The 20,619-nt window shown below is 40.6% G+C and overlaps 1 protein-coding gene and 1 pseudogene across 5 annotated transcripts in view; both read left to right on the top strand.

The window, feature by feature from the left end:
• The window catches only part of CSNK1G1 (casein kinase 1 gamma 1), a 137,823-nt gene that overhangs the window by 111,190 nt on the left and 6,014 nt on the right, over positions 1-20,619 (top strand). For 4 of the 5 annotated variants that reach the window (XM_087820921.1, XM_016208592.2, XM_016208593.2 and 1 more), the window contains 2 exons: positions 2,131-2,241; positions 13,049-15,128. In XM_087820921.1, coding sequence (XP_087677047.1) covers positions 2,131-2,241; positions 13,049-13,237 — 300 coding nt within the window. In that variant the 3' untranslated portion in view covers positions 13,238-15,128. Of the gene's footprint in view, positions 1-2,130; positions 2,242-13,048; positions 15,129-20,619 lie in introns of those variants that run through there. The other variant, XM_087820943.1, reaches the window with a different exon arrangement.
• LOC107533774 (TBCC domain-containing protein 1-like) lies at positions 7,398-9,380 on the top strand (annotated as a pseudogene).

Raw genomic sequence — 20,619 nt, forward strand, 5'->3', positions numbered from 1 at the left:
TGTATGTAATTAGGAAATCTCACCTGAAAGGCAATAAGCTTCATTTTGAAGAGTTTAATCTGAAGATCGCTCTGATTTTTTTCCCTTTCAGAACTTTTAGTATCCCATGGCTGCTGAGGGATTGAAATTCCCCATATTAATGCAAATTTTTACCTCCTTCCCAGTAGGATTCTGAATTCTTGCTGGGTAGAATTCTTTGTGCCCTGTGCACTATGGGTAAATGGATTTCTAGTGTCTGTTAAGCTGTTACACTGTGTGTAGTCTGTGGTCTCATGGCTTATATTCTTTTATTAGGGTTGTTTTCTTAGGCTTTTTTAAAAATTGCAGTTAAATATGTCCCTTTTATGACTCTAGGGATTGAAAGCAGTATGATTTTTTTTAGACTCTTCCAAGTTTTGAAATCAGTGAAAGAAGAAAATAAAATCTCTCCTTGAGAGAGATGGAAAGATATTAATGTTAGTGACAACATACATTTTTTCAGCAACTTTGACTCAGTAAATCTAGCTGAGGAACTACTCTGTGAAAGTATGTCCTGGGGATACCAGGATAAGTAGGGAGTCCTTGTCCTCCAAGAACTGACAAGCAGAGAAGCCAAGTAGCCAGATAAGAAAAACACAAGACAGAATAGATAAGCTTCCCAAATCTCAAATAATCAGGGGTTAGAAGGAGACATTTCACCTAGAATGAGCATGACAAAGAGTTTCGTGAAAGAGGCTGCATTTGAAATGCTTTTAGAAGAATTAAGTGCAAATGAAAATAAAAAAGGAAATATGAGTAACAGCAAATTATCTAGTTCTTTCTCCTAAAATATTTGGTGTGAATATAGAAGACAGTCTAGGAAACTAGGTTAGAGTCACTTAATGAAGCTCCTGGAATGCTGGGCTGGAGAATCGGTACTTACTTTCAGTAGGGATTGAGTACTAGAGGTGTTAGAACAGAGGAGTGATAAGGACCAAAACTTCGCTTTAGAAATTTTTGGGCCCAGAAGATAGTAACAGCCCGGCAGCCAGCAGGCAGACCAATAAGACAGTGAGTTCGCTTGAGAGCCAACGGGGTCCTTGATGGGTTGTAATAGTAAAAATGAGATAGAATTGAAAAATGACACAGGGATATAATCTGCCAGAATTCGCAGCCCACATGTATGTCAGGGCTGAGGAGGATGGTGAGTCAGAGCTGCTGCTGAGGCTTTAAGCCTGGATAATGAGGAGGCTTGTGGTCCTATTACTAGAAATGGGAAAGTTGGGGGAGAAACTTATTTGGAGGTTGAATTTAGACATCTTGAGTTTGAAATACTGGCAGTGTATTCCAGCTGAAGATGGCTAGTAGGCAGATAATGGCTCTCAAAAGAAAACCAGAGAGCTTATTTGGAAATCAAGGCACGGACATGACATTGATGATAATGCCTAAAGAGCCTCCTTATTCTGTGTAGAACTGCCCATCAATTGTGTGATAGAGGAGTGAGCGTAGTAGGGGTTAACAGGCTCTGTTAGCCTTATTTCCTCCCATCTTTTCATATTCTTGGCCTGTGAACCTGCTTTTGAAGAGATGCTCTTTGTTCATTCTTTCAGCTAAGAAAGCATATTCCAGCCACTGCCACTGCTCGTTTTGTCTGGGTGGAAGTCTCTTGGAGGTTTATGTTGAGAGTAGTGGGCCTCCTTAAGGAAAAGGCATATTATCTTGATGCCTAACAATAGCTAGGAATTTTCTGTATTGACTGCTGTCTATTTAGATTATTCTTTAGTCAGTGAAATGATTTGTAAATATGATTGTTCCTTTGTTTAGCAGTCTTAACATTCTGAATTTGGTCTGCTTAGTGGCTACTGAAATTTTACTAATATGAAAGCTAAAAGGTGGTGATTTCAACTTTTGATCCCCCCACCTTTGGTGATTCCCCCCCCCCCCCCCCATATCTGGGTGAGGATGGTGTGTTGTAGACTATCAGGTATTGGCTTATTAGACTGAAATGAATGTAGCCAAGCTAACTTTTTCCCCGTGCTTTGCAGCAGTTGTTAATTTAAAATCCAAAACAAAAACCTTCAAGAATGCTAATGTACTTGATTTTGTTACTGCTTGCTGTTGCTTCACCTTTCCTTCCATGTCTTGCTCTCATGCTTCCTAATGCCTGAGCAGACTGCATCATCAGAGCGCCGAGGAGAGTGGGAAATCCAGCCCAGCCGGCAGACCAATACCTCGTACCTGACGTCTCACTTGGCTGCAGACCGCCATGGGGGATCAGTGCAGGTACTCACTGCCTTTATTGCCTTTTCCTGGCCTTCTCAGCTTGGCTGGTAGAATGTTCGCTTGCTTCTGAAACTCAGGTTCCTTTAGAATGAAAACTTATAGCAAGGTTTCTATAGGTAATGGAATATATGTGCTGATTTTCTGCATATGTGGACTTGTAAACGAGTTGCTTGTTGAGATGATTGATGGTTATTGTTATTGACTAAGAAACATCTATATGGTTTCTGATACTGATTTCTGCTTAAAAACTAGTTCTACAACCTTGATCCACTCATGATAAGCCATAAAAATAATGTCAAGGTAGAAGTGTGTTACTGTCAAGTCTGTGAATTGTAAAGACTTAAAATGTGTAAAACTAAGTATTTTTTGGGTAGAGGACTGCATATGTAGCTCATTCCATGGTGATATGTGCCTTAGTGCATAGGTGAGAATGTTAATTAGCCCAGGTGAGCTGTTTCTGAGTGGATACCCATGTAGTTGGGCTCGCTCTTTTTTCTCCTGGAATAAATGTGGTCTTGGAGAATTACTTATTACTTCATTTGGACTGTTTTGAATTTCTATTCTCGCTAGTACTTAAGAAGTACTTATATCTCGTAATTTTTCTTATGTCACTGTCTTAATATTCTTGACCAAAGGTTTTTTCACATACTAAGTGACACCACTAATTGGGGCACACAAGTGAACCCAGAGCTACCAAACAGAAATTCTTATAAAGGGGTAGACAAACCTTTTGCACATAGAAATGCATCTTGATAGGCTCGATTGTCTAGAATATGCTTTTACATGGAGTTGATTCACTAAAGTTAGGAGACAGCTTTTGCCCTATAAAAACCACATAGGAACATATAGGTAAAAATGATGGATTGAACACACATATCTACTCTCACCACTTCCTGAAACAACACTAAAAGAATGATAAAGCGATTTTTTTAAAGACATAAATCCCTGTAAGAATGGAGAAAACAGAAGAGGAGGCAACAGCAACAAAATGTTAGAAGCTGGAAAGCAGATGGGAAGTTATTAAATGACTTAGGATTCTCAAGAAAACTGAATCCTGTGCCTGTAGAGGGGAAAGCTTAGAGCCTATTTACACTGGGGAATCCCCAGAAGGCTCAGAAGTTGGCTTTCTATAAGGGGGAGGTGGGTGTGGAGGGGCATGTGCTAAAATAATGAAGATTGGTTAAAAGGCTGTTTAAAAAACCAGAGATCCCTAGATGCTCTTCCTCCTCCTCAGCAGAGACCAAAGATTTATTCTTTAAAAAGGCAAAATAGAGAATCTCTGGATTAGGGGGTATGGGGCACATTTGGGGGCAGAGTACTAGCCTGATAAAAAATGGAGGTTAAATGATTTTATGCATACTGACTACCTTCCTTCCGCATTGAGTCCTTCAGAATGCTGATAGCCAGGTATGTACCTTCCAGGCAGAAGATTGAGTTGGCTCTGGGGAACCTGACCAGCTCAAAAGAAAACATCTGAGCATACTGACAAAAGGGTTTCCCTAGCCCAACCTGCGTGGCTCAATGGTTGAGCATCATCCTATGATCCAGGACATCGAGGTTTGATTCTTGGTCAGGGCACATGCCTGGGTTGCGGGCTCGATCCCCAGTTGGGGGCATGCAGGAGGCAGCCAATCAATGACTCTCTCATCACTGATATTTCTATCCCTCCCTTTCCCTCTCCCTTCCTCTCTCTGAAATCAATAAAAAAAATTTTTTTTTGAAAAGGGTTTCCCTAATGAAATGGCCTAGCAAGGTCATTCTGCAGTGAGATCCAAACTTTAGAAGTCCTACCCCTGTACTCAGAGTGCCAATTAACTTCGCAATCTCCAACTTTTACATATAAGCAGACAGTCAAGAATTATCAGACTTCTAAAGAAAGCCTTTAATGTGATAGAGACCAAAGCAAACAGCAACAACAAAAACCCCACACACATTATTAACATCCTCAGAAACAAAAGATACCGCAACTGTGAAGCAAGGACAGGACACTATTTTTAAAAGGAGCACTCTCAGAGCAAACAAACAAAAAGAGCTCTTGGAAAGTAAAAACATAATAAAAAATTTAAACTCAATAGTTTGGAAGATAAAGTTGTGAGGAAGTCTCCCAGAAAGTAGAGCAAAGAGACAGAGAGGTAAAAATAGTGGGAAACAATAAGATTTAAGGACAATCCAAAAGATACAATTTCTAAATAATAGGAGTTCCAGAGTAAGAAAGTGGAGGGGAGGAAATCATTAACAAAATAATTTCCCAGAACTCATAAAGACTTGTTTCCATATCAAAGGGGCCCACTGAGTGCCCACTGTAATGGATGGTAGAACCATACCAAGGTACATCATTGTGAAATTTCAGAACACTGAGGACAAAGAGAAAATCCTTCAAGCTTCCAGAAAGAGAGAACAGTCATATGCAAAGAAAGGATCAGAATTTAGTATAGCTTCACATTTCTAAATGGCAATATTGGAAGCTAGAAGTCAATGAACAATGCCTTCAAAATTCTGAGGGAAATTTTATTTTCAACCTAAAATTCTGAACTCAGCTAGACTATCAGTATGGTTGGAATGTACAATAAAGATGTTTTCAGAAATCTGTGGTCTCAAAAATTTTACTTCTCATGCACCCTTTTTTATGAAGCTACAAGAGGATGTGCGCTATGAAATGAGTGAATAAACCAAGAAAGAGGAATAAATATATGGGATCCAGGAAACAAGAGATCCAACACAGAAGAGAAGCAAAAGGACTCCTCAGTATGATGGTAAAGTCAGGAGGTCCCAGGACAGGATAGTCTGTCCCAGACAGAGGTGGTCACAAGGCTTTGTGAGCAGTTTTACCAAAATGATGAATTGACTAAGATACTGATATGTCAGAATATCTTGAAAGTGTTTAGATGAATAACAGTTTGATTAGAATTAGTGATTAGCAACTAATGTATAAAAAGCTAAGTAAAATAAAATTTAAAAGATAATTAACTCCAAGGAAAACAAATTATACAGGGAAGGAAAGATAACCGTGGTATACTTTATAGCACAGCTGTAAATAGCTTTTAATAGCCATAATGCAAACGCTAACAACTGATCTAGTCAGAATTACAGGATAAATTATAATGGGAGAATAGATTGATGGAAAAAGTGAATATAATGCCAAAAATGATGAATTAAGATGCATGTTGATCACAGGTATATAGGTAAAAAACAGAATAGTCAACTATCAAGGAAGAGGAAATAATGGAATGGGGGAAGGAAACTGCTGTTTTTTCCTAACCATCCTTGTAGAAATAGTTGATTCTTTACACACTGTGCTTATATAACTCTGACAAAAATAAAATGTAACAATTAAAAAAAAAAAAAAAAAAAAATATATATATATATATAGCCCTGGCAGGTGAGACTCAGTTGGTTCAGGATCATCCCATGCACCAAGAGATCACTGGTTCGATTCCAATCTTAAATACCTATACTTTGTGATCCAGTTAATTCAGTTTCAGATAAATATCCCTCAGAAATGCACAGATACTAAAGATGTATGTTCTAGAACATGGTTGTTAAAAGAAATATGAGTCACATTTGTAATTTAAAATCTCCTAGTAATCACATTAAAAAAGTAAAAAGAAACAGGTGAAACTAACTTTAATAATATATTTAACCCAGTAGATCTAAAAAAGTTGAACATGTAGTCATTATTAAAAATATTAGAAATATTTTTCCCTTTTTAAACTAAGTCTTTGAAATCTAGCATGTATTTTATACTTACAGAACAAACATCTCATTTTGAACAAGCCACATTTTAAGCACTCAGTAGTCACATGTAGCTAGTAGCTAGAGAGAGAGAAAGAGAAATATTGATGTGAGAGCACAACATCGATTGGCTGCCTCCTGCATGCCCCCTACTGGGGATCGAATCTGGGCATGTGCCCTGACCAGGAATTGAACAACCTGTTGGTGCACGGGATGGTGCTCAACCAACTGCACCACATAGGGCTTAGCCCCAACTTTTATAAACTTGTGAAGGTTATGCTTTTTGTAAACCAAATCAATAATAACTTTTCTAACATATAATAGATGTCCACATTCCTGAGTTGTCTCGCTTACCAAAGGAAATATGGTCAAATCATGCTTCCTAACCTTGATGACCTGCAGATACCATGACCTGCTAGGGAGTACAGAACTCTGAGATGAGAATTTTGCTCTGATGAAGCACACAGACACTCCCATTCCAACTTGTTTAATTGGCAGGCCCCGACGGTCCCCATCCTTCCAATATTTCCACAGATGTTTCATATGTGTAGGCCCAGATTCAAGAAGATAGTATATTTTTCTCTTTCAAAAACATGACTCTAAGTTATTTAAATAAATACATATAGGAAATATCTATACACATGTAGGACCAAGCAAGGGCCTAAGACTTAAGAATGACATTTAACATTTAGCCAATATTTATTTTGCTCAAATCTTTATAATTTTTAATTATTTACAATTCTTATTAACGTCAGTATTATAGGTAGAGAAACTAAAGTAGAGAATTACCAAATATGTTAGTTGTGAGAAATAGGATTGAAATGTTGATTATCAGCTAAAGCACTTTTTCTTTTGGCACGCAGTTCTGATTTTTCTTCATGTTAATATTTTGAAAAATGGGACTAATAACTCAAATTTTTGAGACTCCCAAAAGGGATATTACCAATGTTAAGGACTAAATTTCAATATAGTACTTCACCTTAGTCTCTTTCATGGATAATCCCATATTAATTACTTTGTTCTTGTGTGATTTAGGCAGACGAATGTGGGATTAATAGTGATTATAGCAGCCCTGGCTAGCTTTGCTCAGTGGTTAGAGCATCAGCCTGAGGACTGAAGGGTCCCGGGCTTGATTCCGGCCAAGGGCACGTACCTTGGTTGCAGGCTCTGGGCCTGGTTGGGGTGCGTGCAGGATCCAACCAATCAATGTCTCTCTCACGTTGATGTTTCTCTCTCCCCCTTCCACGCTCTCTGAAAAGCAATGGAAAAAATATCCCTGGGTGAGGATTAAAGAAAAAGTGATTACAGCAAAATAAATGTCAGTATTCCAGATACAGAAATAAAGCTTTTTTGCCTGGCGAGCAGGGCATGGCGGTGCATAGAGGTGCGACTGGGTGGTGCCAGCCTCTGCAGGTATGCAAAGAAGCCTTTTTACACAGATGTCCTTCGAGATAATATGGATCAGTCTGGAGTTCTCCTCTGTATGAAAGCAGAACCCTTTATAGTGGGGACCCTACAGGTCCTCTCTCCATCCAAGTTCAGCCTTCAGTATCTCAGGAAGATACCCACCTGTATGCGAACCCAGGCCACAGAGGGAGTTAACCCACGCCTGTACTGGTCTACCTGGAGGCACATTACATGTGGGAAGCTACAGTTGGCTAAGGATCTGGCATGGCTTTACTTTGAAGTATTTAATAGTCTTACAGTAAAGACACCAGAGAGCACCTGGACTGGTCTGAGATTATGTCCAAGTGCACATCTGAAGATGAAGTCGAAAAGCAGAAAAATCGGCAGTTAAAAAAGTTCTTCCTGAGGACATCTTTGATTGGAGAAGAGTGGCCTAGTCCCAGAAACAGATCTCAGTCTCCTGACCTGACTGAAAAATCCAGTTGTCATAATAAGAACTGGAATGATTACAGTCACCAAATGTTTATCTATGATCATTTGTCAGATTTCCTTGAGCTGCTTTTGTTTTTATTTTTTTAATATATCTTAATTGATTTCAGAGAGAGAGGAAGGGGGAGAGAGAGTTGAAACATTGATGGTGAGAGTGTTGTCACTGATCAGCTGCCTCCTGCACACCCTCCGACTGGGGATCGACCCCACAACCCCGGCATGTGCCCTGACTGGGAATTGAACTGCAATCTCCTGGATCCTAGGTCGATGCTCAACCACTGAGCCGTGCCTGGCTGGGCTCCTTGAGCTGCTTTTAGATCCAGAACAACTTACTGCATCGTTTCATTCGACTAATAGTAGTCTAGTCTCTAGAGAAACTGTTGTGGCACTCGCCTTTCTTATTGAAGGTACAGTGAGGAGAGCCAGGAAGATATATCCACTTCTTGAACTTGCGCTGTGGCAGCCACTATATGCAGAAAGTGGCTTCTCAAAGATCTCTAAGATCTTTTCTTTCTACAAGCTGGAAGCCTGGCTGAGAGCCTGTTTGGGAATCCACTTGGAACCTCTGCTTCCCTCAGGTCTGGAAAGAAATTGGCTTGGGCTCGCCAAGTTGAAGGGATGACCAAAAGAGCTAAGATTGCTTGTAATACTCACGTGGCCCCCTAGGATGTACCACATGGTGGTCATGAGCCAGGTTTACAAGCAGACATTTGCCAAGAGCTCAGATACTCTGGTGGGGGCACATGTAAAGATTCATCGTTGCATTGAACCTTTTGTATATCTTCTCTCTCCCTTACAATCTGTGACAGTTGAGAAGTGCAGAAATAACACCTTTGTCCCTGGCCCTGTAGAGACTAATCTTCACCTCCACAGCTGTGACAACATTAAAGGCATTGCCATTTGTCATCATTTGTCCATCTCTTTTACAACAGGCTGCATCTTTTACACTCTGATGTCTACATGCCCACTTATTCTCTCTGGGAACCACACAATAACTTTTGCCCTTTTCATATCGATTACCCAATGCTGAAGGACCATATGGCCAGCACTGGTACAGTGCCTAACTATTGGGATAATCCAATGATTGTATGCAGAGAAAACAGAGACACAAGTGTCTTCCCACTCTTACCACCTTATGAATTCTATGTATTTATTATCCCCTTTGAAATGGAAGGGGACACAACCGAGATACCTGGGGGTCTTCCATCTTCTTACCAGAAAGCACTGGGTCAAAGAGAACTGACGATACAAATCTGGCAGAAAACTGTGAAGGAGGAGTCTCATTTGACAAAAGATCAAAAGGAGCAGTTCCAGGTACTTGTGGAAAATAAGTTTTATGAGTGGTTGATTAATAATACAGGACATCTCCAACAGCTGGAGGTGTCCCCCTGCAGCAGATTCCAAACAAGCAACAGGATAAGACTCCTCCATCAAAACACTGGGCCCTGGAAACATGAGGGTGAATGGAAGATGATGCACATCTTGAAACTAAATTAGGAAGGTGCTCTTGTTGCTTTAAAAGACTCTGGGGCTTTCTCTTCCTATTTAAGACCTTTCCTTGATTTCCATTCCATTCTTATTTATTACCATTTCAGTTGAATTTCACATAAACTGACTACCATATAAGTATTCTATTTATAGAACATCAGAAGATTCATCTTTGTGATGCCAAAATGAAAAAGTTGATGAAGCCAGTCCCATTGAATATATGTTAATATTAAAGGGGTTGAATGTAGATTTATAAGTTAACTTTACATTTTAATTTGTATAATAAAAGGGTTTTATCCTTTCCAGAGTTAAGAGGAGTTCTATAGTTCTTTGTAAGTATTTAAAAGGAAATTACTACTTTTTTCAAAAATAATTGGAAAAAGAGTATGGTTGTTGGTATATAAATATAGCAGAGGTAGTTTTATACAAAGATATTTTAGTCCTTAAAGTAAAAAACTTAAAACTGTAAAATCTTTATTTTTCATTTTCTGCTTCAGATTTTCAATAAATAAGCTCTAAAAAGTAATAAAAAAAAAGAATGAAAGATTTTCAAAATGAAGTTATACTAGGAAAAATCCATAGAAAAACTATAAAAATGATATTGTTTAAAATACTAATTATATTCATAAGGTTCTTTAAAATTTTTCAAATTGCTTTAACTTAGTAACATGAGGTTGATGACCAAGGTTATTGGCATAGTCCAACAGAATTAGAAATCAGGGCTCACAGAGGACGTTGTGGTAAAGTTAAGCCTGGAATCCAGGTCTCTGGTCACCTATGCTAGTGTTTTTTCCACTGCACATACAGGCAGCAGTTCGGTGGTTTGACAAACTGTACCTGCAACCTGAAATAATTAAGTGGATACTCTGAAAGCCTAGATTGATTCCAAAGTGCAGTTAAGTTTAAGGTTAGACAACTGGTGTTAAGGTTCCCATTTGTGCCTGATTCATTTAAGGATAGATTCTCATTGATACAGACAGGATGTCTGGTCTGGAAAGTGAGGATAACATTCCTTCAGTTGCCCGAGGACATTGCTTGTGGGCTTTCATAGCAAGGAGAAATTAGAGAATATGAGACTTGTGACGCCATGAGCCACCATCATGGCCCAAAGTCACCAGGTAATTCTCAGTGGTGGTGCTTACTCATGCTTTGTTTATGTCAGTAGAGGCCAAGACATTTTATTTAACATCTTGTCTAGTTGCTGAATTGTTCACTAAGAGACTTACTATGATTTCTCCTTTAATCCTTGTGCTCACGGAATGAACTTAAGCACTATCACTAGTGCGCAGCCAGAATATGCCCACAAGAAGCAAATGTAGGCTGAGGAAATGAACAGGACATTAGTGTGAAGAGCTATGGTTCTCCTATCTGTAAACCCTCTCTTCTCAACCTTTTGTTTTTGCTGGGTTTTCCCCAACTTTTTATTTTGAAATTTTCAAATCTACAGAAAAGCTGGGGGGTGGGGAGGGAGGATGCAGTGAACCTGTTTATATTCTTAACAAATTAGTAAGATTTTACCATATTTGCTTTAACTGTGTGTGAGGAGTTGTGGGGACAGGGGGCATGTTCACCAAACTAAATGTACGTTGCAGTCATCATTACATTTTATCTCAAAATACTTCAGCCTTCATCTCCTACGAACAGAAATATTCTCTCATGTACCCAGTAACACCATTTTTATAACCAAGAAAATTAATAATAATTCCATAATGTCTAATCTACATTACATATCACATTTTCCACAATTGTCCCCCAAATTAATTTTACAGTGTTCCAGATTTAATCAAGGTTCATACATTGCATTTGGTGTTATGCCTCTTCAGTCTCTTTCAATTTTTTGGTCTCTGAATTCTTAATCTCTTTTAATTTGTAACAGTCACCCATGTCTTAAAAAGAAAAAAGATTTTTAAGACATATCTTTTTTGAAGAGTCTAGCCTTATTGTCCTATAGAATGCCCCACATTTTGAATTTGTCAGTTTGTTTCCATCATACTTGAATTCAGATAAAACTTTAAGGGGGGAGGGCCAAGAATACTACATAGATAGTCATATAGTACTTATTATTATATCATGTCAGGAGATAAATAAAATTGGATGGTTCCATTAATCAGAGATGCTAAATTGGATCCTTAGCAGAAATTTGGGTCTCCCTCGCGTAAGTCCACATTTAATATTGTAGGTTTCTTTAACCATGCAGCATAGTTTTCATTTTTTTAAGGCATGTATTATTAATAAGGACAATAAATATTGCTGGTTTAGTAATAATGATGGGCATAGACTGCTGGTAAGTAGTATTCACCTTGTCTGCCCTTCTTTGAAACCTAAAAGACTCCTTATAGTAAGCATTTCTTTCCACCTTCCTCTTTATGACTGTAGGAAATTTTTATGAATTAACTCTGGTAAGGACCCCAGATTTAGAGAGAGATAAGAATAAACATTTATATAGGGAGAATAACAGTAATATGAATATTTATGGAGCCATTGCTATGTACCATGGCACTTTGAAAGCACTTTCTGTGGATTGTCTGCACAGTAACCCAATTAGGTAAGCAGCATTGTTTCCCCATTTTACAGATTAGGAAGCTCAGGCACAGAAAGATTGAGGATCTTGCCCAAGGACCCATAGCAAGTAAGTGGTTGGAGCTAGGGTTCAAACCCCAGGCTGACTAAGTCTAGTGCCCATATCTTATGTACTGTGCTATACTGCCTCCACTCTGTGCACCAGATATTGTACCAGGCACTGTCTCATACATTTTCTTGTATAATTCTCAACCTGTAAGAAACAGTCTCAAATAAATGAAGTTACTTACCTAAGGGCATATGATATCCGAACCATTTATCCTATTTTGTGGTTCTCTCCCATGTTTCAGCCAAGATCTTTAACAGCAGAGTGGTTTGTGCAGCGGGGTCCCTTTTCCCACTCCCCAGCACCCACATAAACAGGAATCATGTGCTGGAAATGAAACCAGGAGGCAGAAGCAACTGTACAGCAAGAGAAGCCTGATCGGGTCCACATTAACCAGATGACAGGAGTGAGAGCCTTCAGTTACAATTCGGGGACCATCAGTGAGACATGAGATGACACTGAACCTGAAATAAAGGTTGTTGAAATCAGACTGGTCTTCCAAGGGAAAGCATTTCCTTACCGTCTGCCCTCTCACCAGAGGGCAGTCTTGTTGTTTGAGTAACTTCAAACTGATGGTCAAAGCCATGAAGAAATTTCTGAAGGAAAGTGTGATTGCTTATAGTTTCTGGTGTCCACTATTGATTTCCTTTGTAGAATTTTTAACATCATCATGGATGAGTCTATATTATAATTACAGCATAATAAAGTAGGAGGAGTAGAATCAAAGACAGTAATGTGACCTATTGCGTAGGATTTTTGTGGGGGTTAAATTTACACATACATAATACACACAATCTAGTAGAGTCCCTGACACAGAGTAGGCATTCAGTATGGAAGTTATCATCATTATGTGATCACATCATTGAATTTTGTATTCTCACATGATAGGAGCTGGGAACCTTTCCTAAATTAGGACAGTTGGCCCCTCAACCCAGAAGAACAAACATTCCAGATACTGCTTGACTAGTGCCTAAGTAAGAGACCAGATGTCTCTTAGTGACCCTCTCTGGCACTGGCAGGAGGTTCGTATTTCTCGGTGTCTGTCACACTCTCTTTCTGTTTCAGGTGGTTAGCTCAACCAATGGAGAGCTGAATGTCGATGACCCCACGGGAGCTCACTCCAATGCACCAATCACAGCTCACGCCGAGGTGGAAGTAGTGGAGGAAGCTAAGTATGTTCATCTTTCAAGGGGGCTCTTGAGTCATAGATTAAAAAATATTTTATTCTGTCTCTTCTTCTCTGTGTGCTGCTAATCTCAGACTGAATTCCTCATGCTTGTGTCCATAGCTTTCTTCTTTTGGGCATTTTATTTTTTGCATGGTACTCTAAGGCTGCTGCTGCCCTTCTTTAGTTGTGATTTCCAGAAGACAATCATGTTTTTCTAGTCCACATGAGGCAAAGACATAGTGAACTAAAAGAATCATGATAGAAGACCTATAATAGATAGTAGTCATGAGCCTCTTGGTACCCTGGAGCTTCTTGCTTCCTATGGGACACACAAAAATCTGCTTATCTCAACCATGGGCTATGCTGAACAGCATGAAATTTCTGGTTCTTGGTTAACCACTCTGCATATATAATCCTGGAGCAAGGGTTTCAGCGCCATTTTGTTCTCACTTAGATGATTCTGGATTCATAGAGACTCACATAAGTAAGGCAAGGAAAATAGTCTCTGTACCTATGAGTGAAAGGGTCTTGAGAAGGAAAGGAAATCACACTAATCCCAAGAGGGTAAGGAGGTTACCCCACCTCCTATTCTGGTGCTCTTGCATGTGAATGTCTTGCCCTGTCCATACCACCAGCCCCTTGGTGCTCTCTGCATGGTCTGTGTTTAAACTCTTAGAATATGGGGTGGAAGGAGAACTAATTGCTGATTCTACTACAAAAGCAGCATTTCTAGCACTTCTTTCCCTTTTTTCCCCATCCCAAATTCAGATCCAGGTTTAACCTCCAACAAGACACAAGGTAGGAAGAGAGAAGTCCTTTATAGATCAGTTACTGCTGCCAGTCATGATGTGAATGATTTTTCTTGTAAATCCTTTGAGAACATTCAGGCTACCCTTGTGTCCTGTTCTCAGAAGCAGACAACATATTTAGTGATATTGCATCCTAAGTGGTCTCTTGAGTCCCCAAATAACCTAAATACAAGCCAGAACATGCTTACCCTTCTGGATATAAAGTGGTGAGAGGCCAATCCAGACCTGCATTCTTCTTCCTTCCAGATACACTTTGCACGGTCACCCCTCCTGCCTATTCCTCTGCTGCCCATCTAAATGCTGGGCCTACTTTGCTGTCAGGAGGTCTTTACTTACAAAGCCAGGACTCGAGGATTCCTACTCAGTAGATAAAAAACAAGTGAGGATGATGGACTCTCTCCTGTCGAGTCCCTGCTGACTGTAGGCAGCTTCAGATGCTCCTCTCCCAGGCTATATAAGGCCCTGATACATAAGAGGACAGGGCAGTTTTCTAACGCCTCGAAAAGACTATTTTAGTAAGGAAAGATGCTCCCCATTCTCAGGGACTTTGGAGATGTTAATGGTATTCACAGTTTTTCGGTTTCTATGACAAAACTTTATTCTCCCAAGTATACCATGTGGCACTCCTTCCCTATGGGTTCTCAACCTTGGCTACACTTTGGAGTCACCTGGAACTTGTTAGAAAATACAAATACCTGAATCCTGGCCTCAGAGATTCTGATTTAATTTATCTGGAATATGGCCTGAGCATCAGGAATTTGTAAAGTCGAGATGGTTCACATGTATAGCCAGGGTACATTCAAATGTATAACCACTGCACTAGACGTGGTCTGATCCAAACATTGTCTGGGCTTGAAAGATGGCTGTACGCATTCTCACCCCACCTCACTTCCAATTCACCATTGTGGCTATTACTTTGAAGGCTAGAAGTTTAGCTCTGCTTTTAATAATATACTTTGAATACCAAGATTGAATGGGCTTTAATCTTATAATATGTCCTATACAGGTTTATCTTTTGAACCCATTCATCTCATTTCATTTCAGTAAATGTGTACACTAATCATGTATGTGAGTGTGCCGTTTGTGTCCTATGTGTAAGATAAGGGGTCATTCACAAAGAGATTCCAATCTGGTGTATTCTGTTCTGCTATAATATAAACTATAGGATGTAAAGAGAGTTTAACGTCTCCCAAATTAGCAAGAAGGGACCACTGTGTCTCTTTGCCACAAGTTTCAGGTTTGGGCCTTAAATTTGTAGAAACCAGAGGGGAGCAATTGTGTTTGACCAAATGCCATCCAAAAGCTTATAGCTTAGGGCATTTTGTGTGCTGATTCCTCTAGTGATTTCATGAGCTTTGAGAAGCTCGCCCAGGGAACTTTCAGGGCATAGCCATGTTTTTCTTGGCCTTCTATGTGTGTGTGTGAGGGGGGATGTTAGGCGGAACTGTGTGTTTACCTGCTTGATCATATTCATGGGAAGAAGTCACAGCTAGAGAAGCACAAGGCGTCCCAAACAACCCCTCATTACATGCAGCTATGATGCCATTTGTCCCTGCAGCCTGCTTATGGAAAAAAGGTTGTTGCCTATCTTGAGATTCAACTAGGGCATTGGGGAGACAATGAAACCTTCACTTCCAAGCTTTTAGTTTGGGATTCCTCATCAAGCTTGTTTTTTGTAAAGGAAGAGAGACATGGAAGGGTCTTAATCTTTGTTCCATACACAAAATGAACATCTGACTTCCCTTTTTCTCTAGCTACAGGATACGTCCTTGTTTAAGTATGATTAGAAAGGTAGTGAGACAAGGCAGCTTTTTGGTTGAGTGACTTTTGTTATGTATGATAAGAACACAGGAATTTTTGGTTATACACTGACTTTTGCTATAAATTAGCAAATACGGTCCTAATTTCCCCTGAAAAGTAACAAGAATGGGATTTATGCCCTTCTCTGGCAGTTATACCTTAATCCAGAGTAGTGACCCTCCTCACTCTGAGTCCTCTCCTAATAAAATAAAGTGTCTCTTAATCCTGCCTTTTGTCCCCCTTTAGAAGAAAATTTAACTGCTGACAGCTTTGATCAGGCATGTTGGACTTGTAGAAAGCCTAAAGACTTCTCTTTCCCTCAGAATAGTTGGGAGGTTAGCTTAACAAATTGCACACTAAGAATTCATGTAGGAACCAAAATGGCTTAACTTTGGTGCTTAATTGAATTCTTATAGGCAAGATCATTTGCTCTTTCTCTGTTACATTCCTGGAACGTGCCCAGGAAAGCTCACCCTGGGGCGCCCATCAACTCTCTTTCTGTTTTGCTTTACCCCTCACTGAGATCCAGCTCCCATCATGAAGCTTCTGTCAGGCACCTGCCCCCTCCACTTTAGTGTGGGGACCAAGTGGCCTGGGCCTACTCACCCTACCTTGACAGAGGAAGAAACTAAACACAGACACAACATACTGCATGTTTGCATGGCTCACAGGGAGTCCCTTCCATCTCACGTCTGTGAACTAATATCTCTTTCTCTCTCTTCCTTTCTGTGTTTTTCTCTTTACACACTGTGTAGCTGCCTGAAAATGCTCAACCTGTGGTGAGTCCCTCTCTCCAGTCCACATGCTAGGGGAGTGGACCAGACTGGGCTGGGATTGGCAAAGCCAAACAGAATGCCTTAGGAACACTGAATGGCTTTCATAGGCCACCTTTGCTAACCACCCAGACTGGGGAACTAGATCCACAAGGTGGGGATGGGACAGGCCTGTACCTAGGAATTAATCTATTCCTTCTTTCCTTTCAAACCCACCTATTTGCTGCCTCCTCCTGTCAAAACAGTATCTATCCCACAGTATTCAAAATTATCTCTTCATTTTTAGCTGAATGAATTTTTTTCTCAAATTAATACCACCAGATGTTATCAGACAGAGAGGGACAGAGTAGGAGGATACAATTACTATATCAGTTTACATTATTCCTCACAACCCCAAGGACAGTTGTTGCCAGATAATTTCATTCTGCAGCATGGTCTCTACCTGGAAATGAACTGCTTTGGGAAAATTGGTGAGTTTTCCTTTCGATTTGGCTAGTTCTTTCAGCTGTAGAATATGAGTCTCTCAAAAAAAGAGAGCTCAGGGGAGAGATGGACATTTTGTTGTTATTGTTTTGGGTTTTTTGTTTGTTTGTATTTTGTTTATTGTCCTTTTTTTTCCTTCCTGTAAGAGAGTATAGTGGGCCAAGGGCTGACTTGGCCAATGAGATATTGGAGCCCTCTTTTCCAGGTTCCTCGAATGCATTCTTAGGAACAATATGAGGTACTTAGAAAGGGAAACCCTAAAGAATCCATGTTTGGTGAGGCACATTCTTGCTATACGACAGAGCCCTCTTCACAGCTCTCTTCCTGAAAACTGCCTGTGAACTTCCTGCTCCTGAACTAGTTGGTCTCTTGCAGTCTGGAATTGTAACTCTCCTACATTGTCTGCATGCTTGGGGTCATATTCTGTGTGGTGATAGTGGCCTGCTGGCCTCTATGACTGCCTTGTTTCTATTTGTCTTCAGTGACTGGGTTGGGCATTGGTTTCTGAACCCTAAGCCAAGTGGCCTATGGGGTTTCCCAGGGACAGGGATGTATTGAAGGTAACAGTTGGGCTTTATGGAGAGAGAATTTGTAGTCTTACAGCATCAAGGAGTAGTACATTGGGCCTATTTATTTAGCAAACACTAGTCTGTGTAATCTGACAGTGCTACAGTCTGTTTTTCCCTGTGAAGTGTCAGCCGTGTGATTCTGATTGCAAAGACAAGGCCTGCTGTGTGCTTATCCAACTCATTGCTTGGAACTCTAGGAGATCCCAAGGCCTCCCCCAAAGAGCTTAGGTACCATCTCACTAGAGAGATAAGGCATACATACTTGAAATGACAAGTGGTTCTCCAGGGTACTTATGTAATTGTTTCTTGATAGGTCACTGTGGACAGGATGGTCAAGGATACTGTGGAACTTGAACCAGCTATTAGAGCAAGGGAAGAGTATACAAGTACAACAAAGAAGAAAACAATATTAAAGGAATAGGTGAAGGGAGAGAGCCAGAACATAGTAAGAGAGCAGGGCATAGTCAGAGGACGTTATCCCTTGCACCAGCCATGCCACAGCCCTCATCACCCCCTTCTGGACTAGTCACTACCTGAGCAAGAGGTGTTCCCTATTCCTAAGGCCAGGAGTAAGGAGGGGATACTCAGGCTTAGGGATGTGCCAGGGCTACTACTGTTGCTCAGGAGGCAGCGCTTGGAGGGCTCATAGAAAAGGCAAATAAGTGGCTCAGAGGCCTGGGGGAAGAGCATTTGGTGGCTTGTGAATAGGGAGAATAGATTGATTTTCACTCCAGCATGTTAAGAACTTCTGGTCAACCAATCAAAGAATCAACTGGAAGGAAACCTAAGACCCAAGAAGAGTTCATCACTGGCCTTCATCTTCTTCCGATAGTAAGATCTCTGTATGGAATCAGTCAGTTTGGTCTGGATTTGACCAAGTTTAATGGGTCCTGTTGCCAGTAGTCACCACAGAAACCAAAGAGTTGAGCAGATTTTGGAGTCCGATTCCTTGTGGGTAGAATTATTAAAACCTGCGACTGCTAAAGCTTTAACTACAGTAACCAGAAAAAATTAATCTGGGGCTCTAAACCACAGCTCACACTCTCCAATCAGGTGAACAGCGTTGCACATCAGGTTATGATACGCTTATAAGCGGACATTAATTTCTTATGACTTGCTTCAGAGGAGGTAAAAGAAAAGTCCTATCACTTGAGATGGACTAAAACAGTATTTCAAACTTTTTTATGATTGCTCTTATTTAAAAACAAAAACACAAAGTCATCATCTTAACATCCTCTAAAAAGAGTAAGAATAGATACTGGCTTAAATGTTAGTGATCCCTCTAAAAGTCATGGTTAATAGGGAACAGGTACCTGTATTGAAATATTGGTGCTCCCATGATATTTAATTTGCCTTGTTTAATATTAATTTCAGGACATTCAACTTGGAAAATGTCTTTTTTCTAAACCATATGTATACAGAAAAAGATCATTTTCTTGAGTCCTTCCTCAGGGATACCATTGAGGACTGTTTGAAACAATCAAAACTGTTGCTCATTTTTACATAAAAGAATGTATTCAGCCTGACCGGCATGGCTCAGCAGCTGAGTATCGACCTAGGATCCAGGGATCAAGGTTCGATTCCTGGTCAGGGCACATGCCGGGTTGCGGGCTCGATCCCCAGTAGGGGGCGTGCAGGAGGCAGCCAGTCAGTGACTCTAATCATTAATTTTTCTATCTCTCTCCCTCTCCCTTCCTCCCTCTGAAATCAATAAAAATAAATTTTAAAAAAAGAGAGAATGTATTCAGTCTCCAAATACACACTATACTTTGTTTAGTAACTGTACTCAAACCCATTAGTAGTACTTTACAAATGTCATTAATACTCTTAGAAAATCTTAAGACCTTATTAAGATGCTATTTCCAAAATCCATGTTTGATTCATTCAGATATGGTTAAAGCCCATTATTATCTGTGTAAATGTCTATTTTTGCATTCCAAGAGTTCTTCGAATTTTTAATAACTAGTCCAATGGGTGTAGGAAATACCAAGGGGACTGACTGAAAAAGGAGGGAATCTTAGCTAAAGTGGAAAACTTAGGGATATAGGAAGTAAGCAGCAGTTCTTTATTTCCATATGAATATTCCTGGCAGTAAGCCTAGAAGGATTGGGCAAGCAACTCTAAGATAGTTTTCTCATAAAAACTTTTTTTTCAAGGGTCCGGCAAATCTGAGTTATACTTCCAACTTTACTCCCCTCCATCATGACTCATTCACTACCTTCTCATTTCCCATGTGTCAAAGTCCTAGAAAGGACATATCTTATGCACCAGCCATGCCACAGCCCTTATCACCCCCTTCTGGACCTGAGAAAGAGGTGCTTCCTGTTCCACAGGCAGGAGTAAGGAGGGGATAGCCAGGCTTAGGGATGTGCCAGGGTTATGGCTGTTGCCCAGGAGGCAGCACTTAGAGGGCTCATGGAAGGAGCAGACCCAGCCACCACCCTAAGCAGGGTCAGTCCTATAACCCAGGCTGGCACAGCAGCAGCAGTGTCTGGAAGCTAAGTTGAGGAAGACCTGGCACCAGATGCCTCCTGGTGATCAGCTCCTGGGCCGTGGCATCGATCCTCTCAGAATGAAGAGTGGGCTGTGCCGACTGCAGTCAGGATATCTGGGCTCCCAGTTCATTAGAGGCAGGGCTTCTGCCTATCTAAGTAGCTGGGTGGGGGCAGGGATGGGGAGAGAGAATGTTTGTTTCTTCCTTGGTGTAGTGGTGTGATTCTCCTAGAGTTCCAAACATCATACTTCCGTGGGGTTGGTTTGCCTCAGTTTAGCCTCCATATTGCTGACCACTGTAGCTGCATTAAATTTTTCCCTCTCTCAAGGGGCAGACAGTGTGGCCTGTTGTGCAACCCCCAGACCCCCAACCTTGGTTCTTTGGAAAGATGGGACGTGTGGGTTGGGTGCTACACTAGGAAATAGCCGCCTCCATCCTCCTTCCAGAGGTGCTTGCCTCGGCCCCGCCTAGCCTGCAGCGTCTGGACCATTGTTTGGTAGCTGCACATGGAAGTGAAGCAGCTTTTGCCTTGGCTTCCCT

This window comes from Miniopterus natalensis, chromosome 1, assembly GCF_054644295.1.
Source record: "Miniopterus natalensis isolate mMinNat1 chromosome 1, mMinNat1.hap1, whole genome shotgun sequence".
NCBI lineage: Eukaryota > Metazoa > Chordata > Mammalia > Chiroptera > Miniopteridae > Miniopterus > Miniopterus natalensis.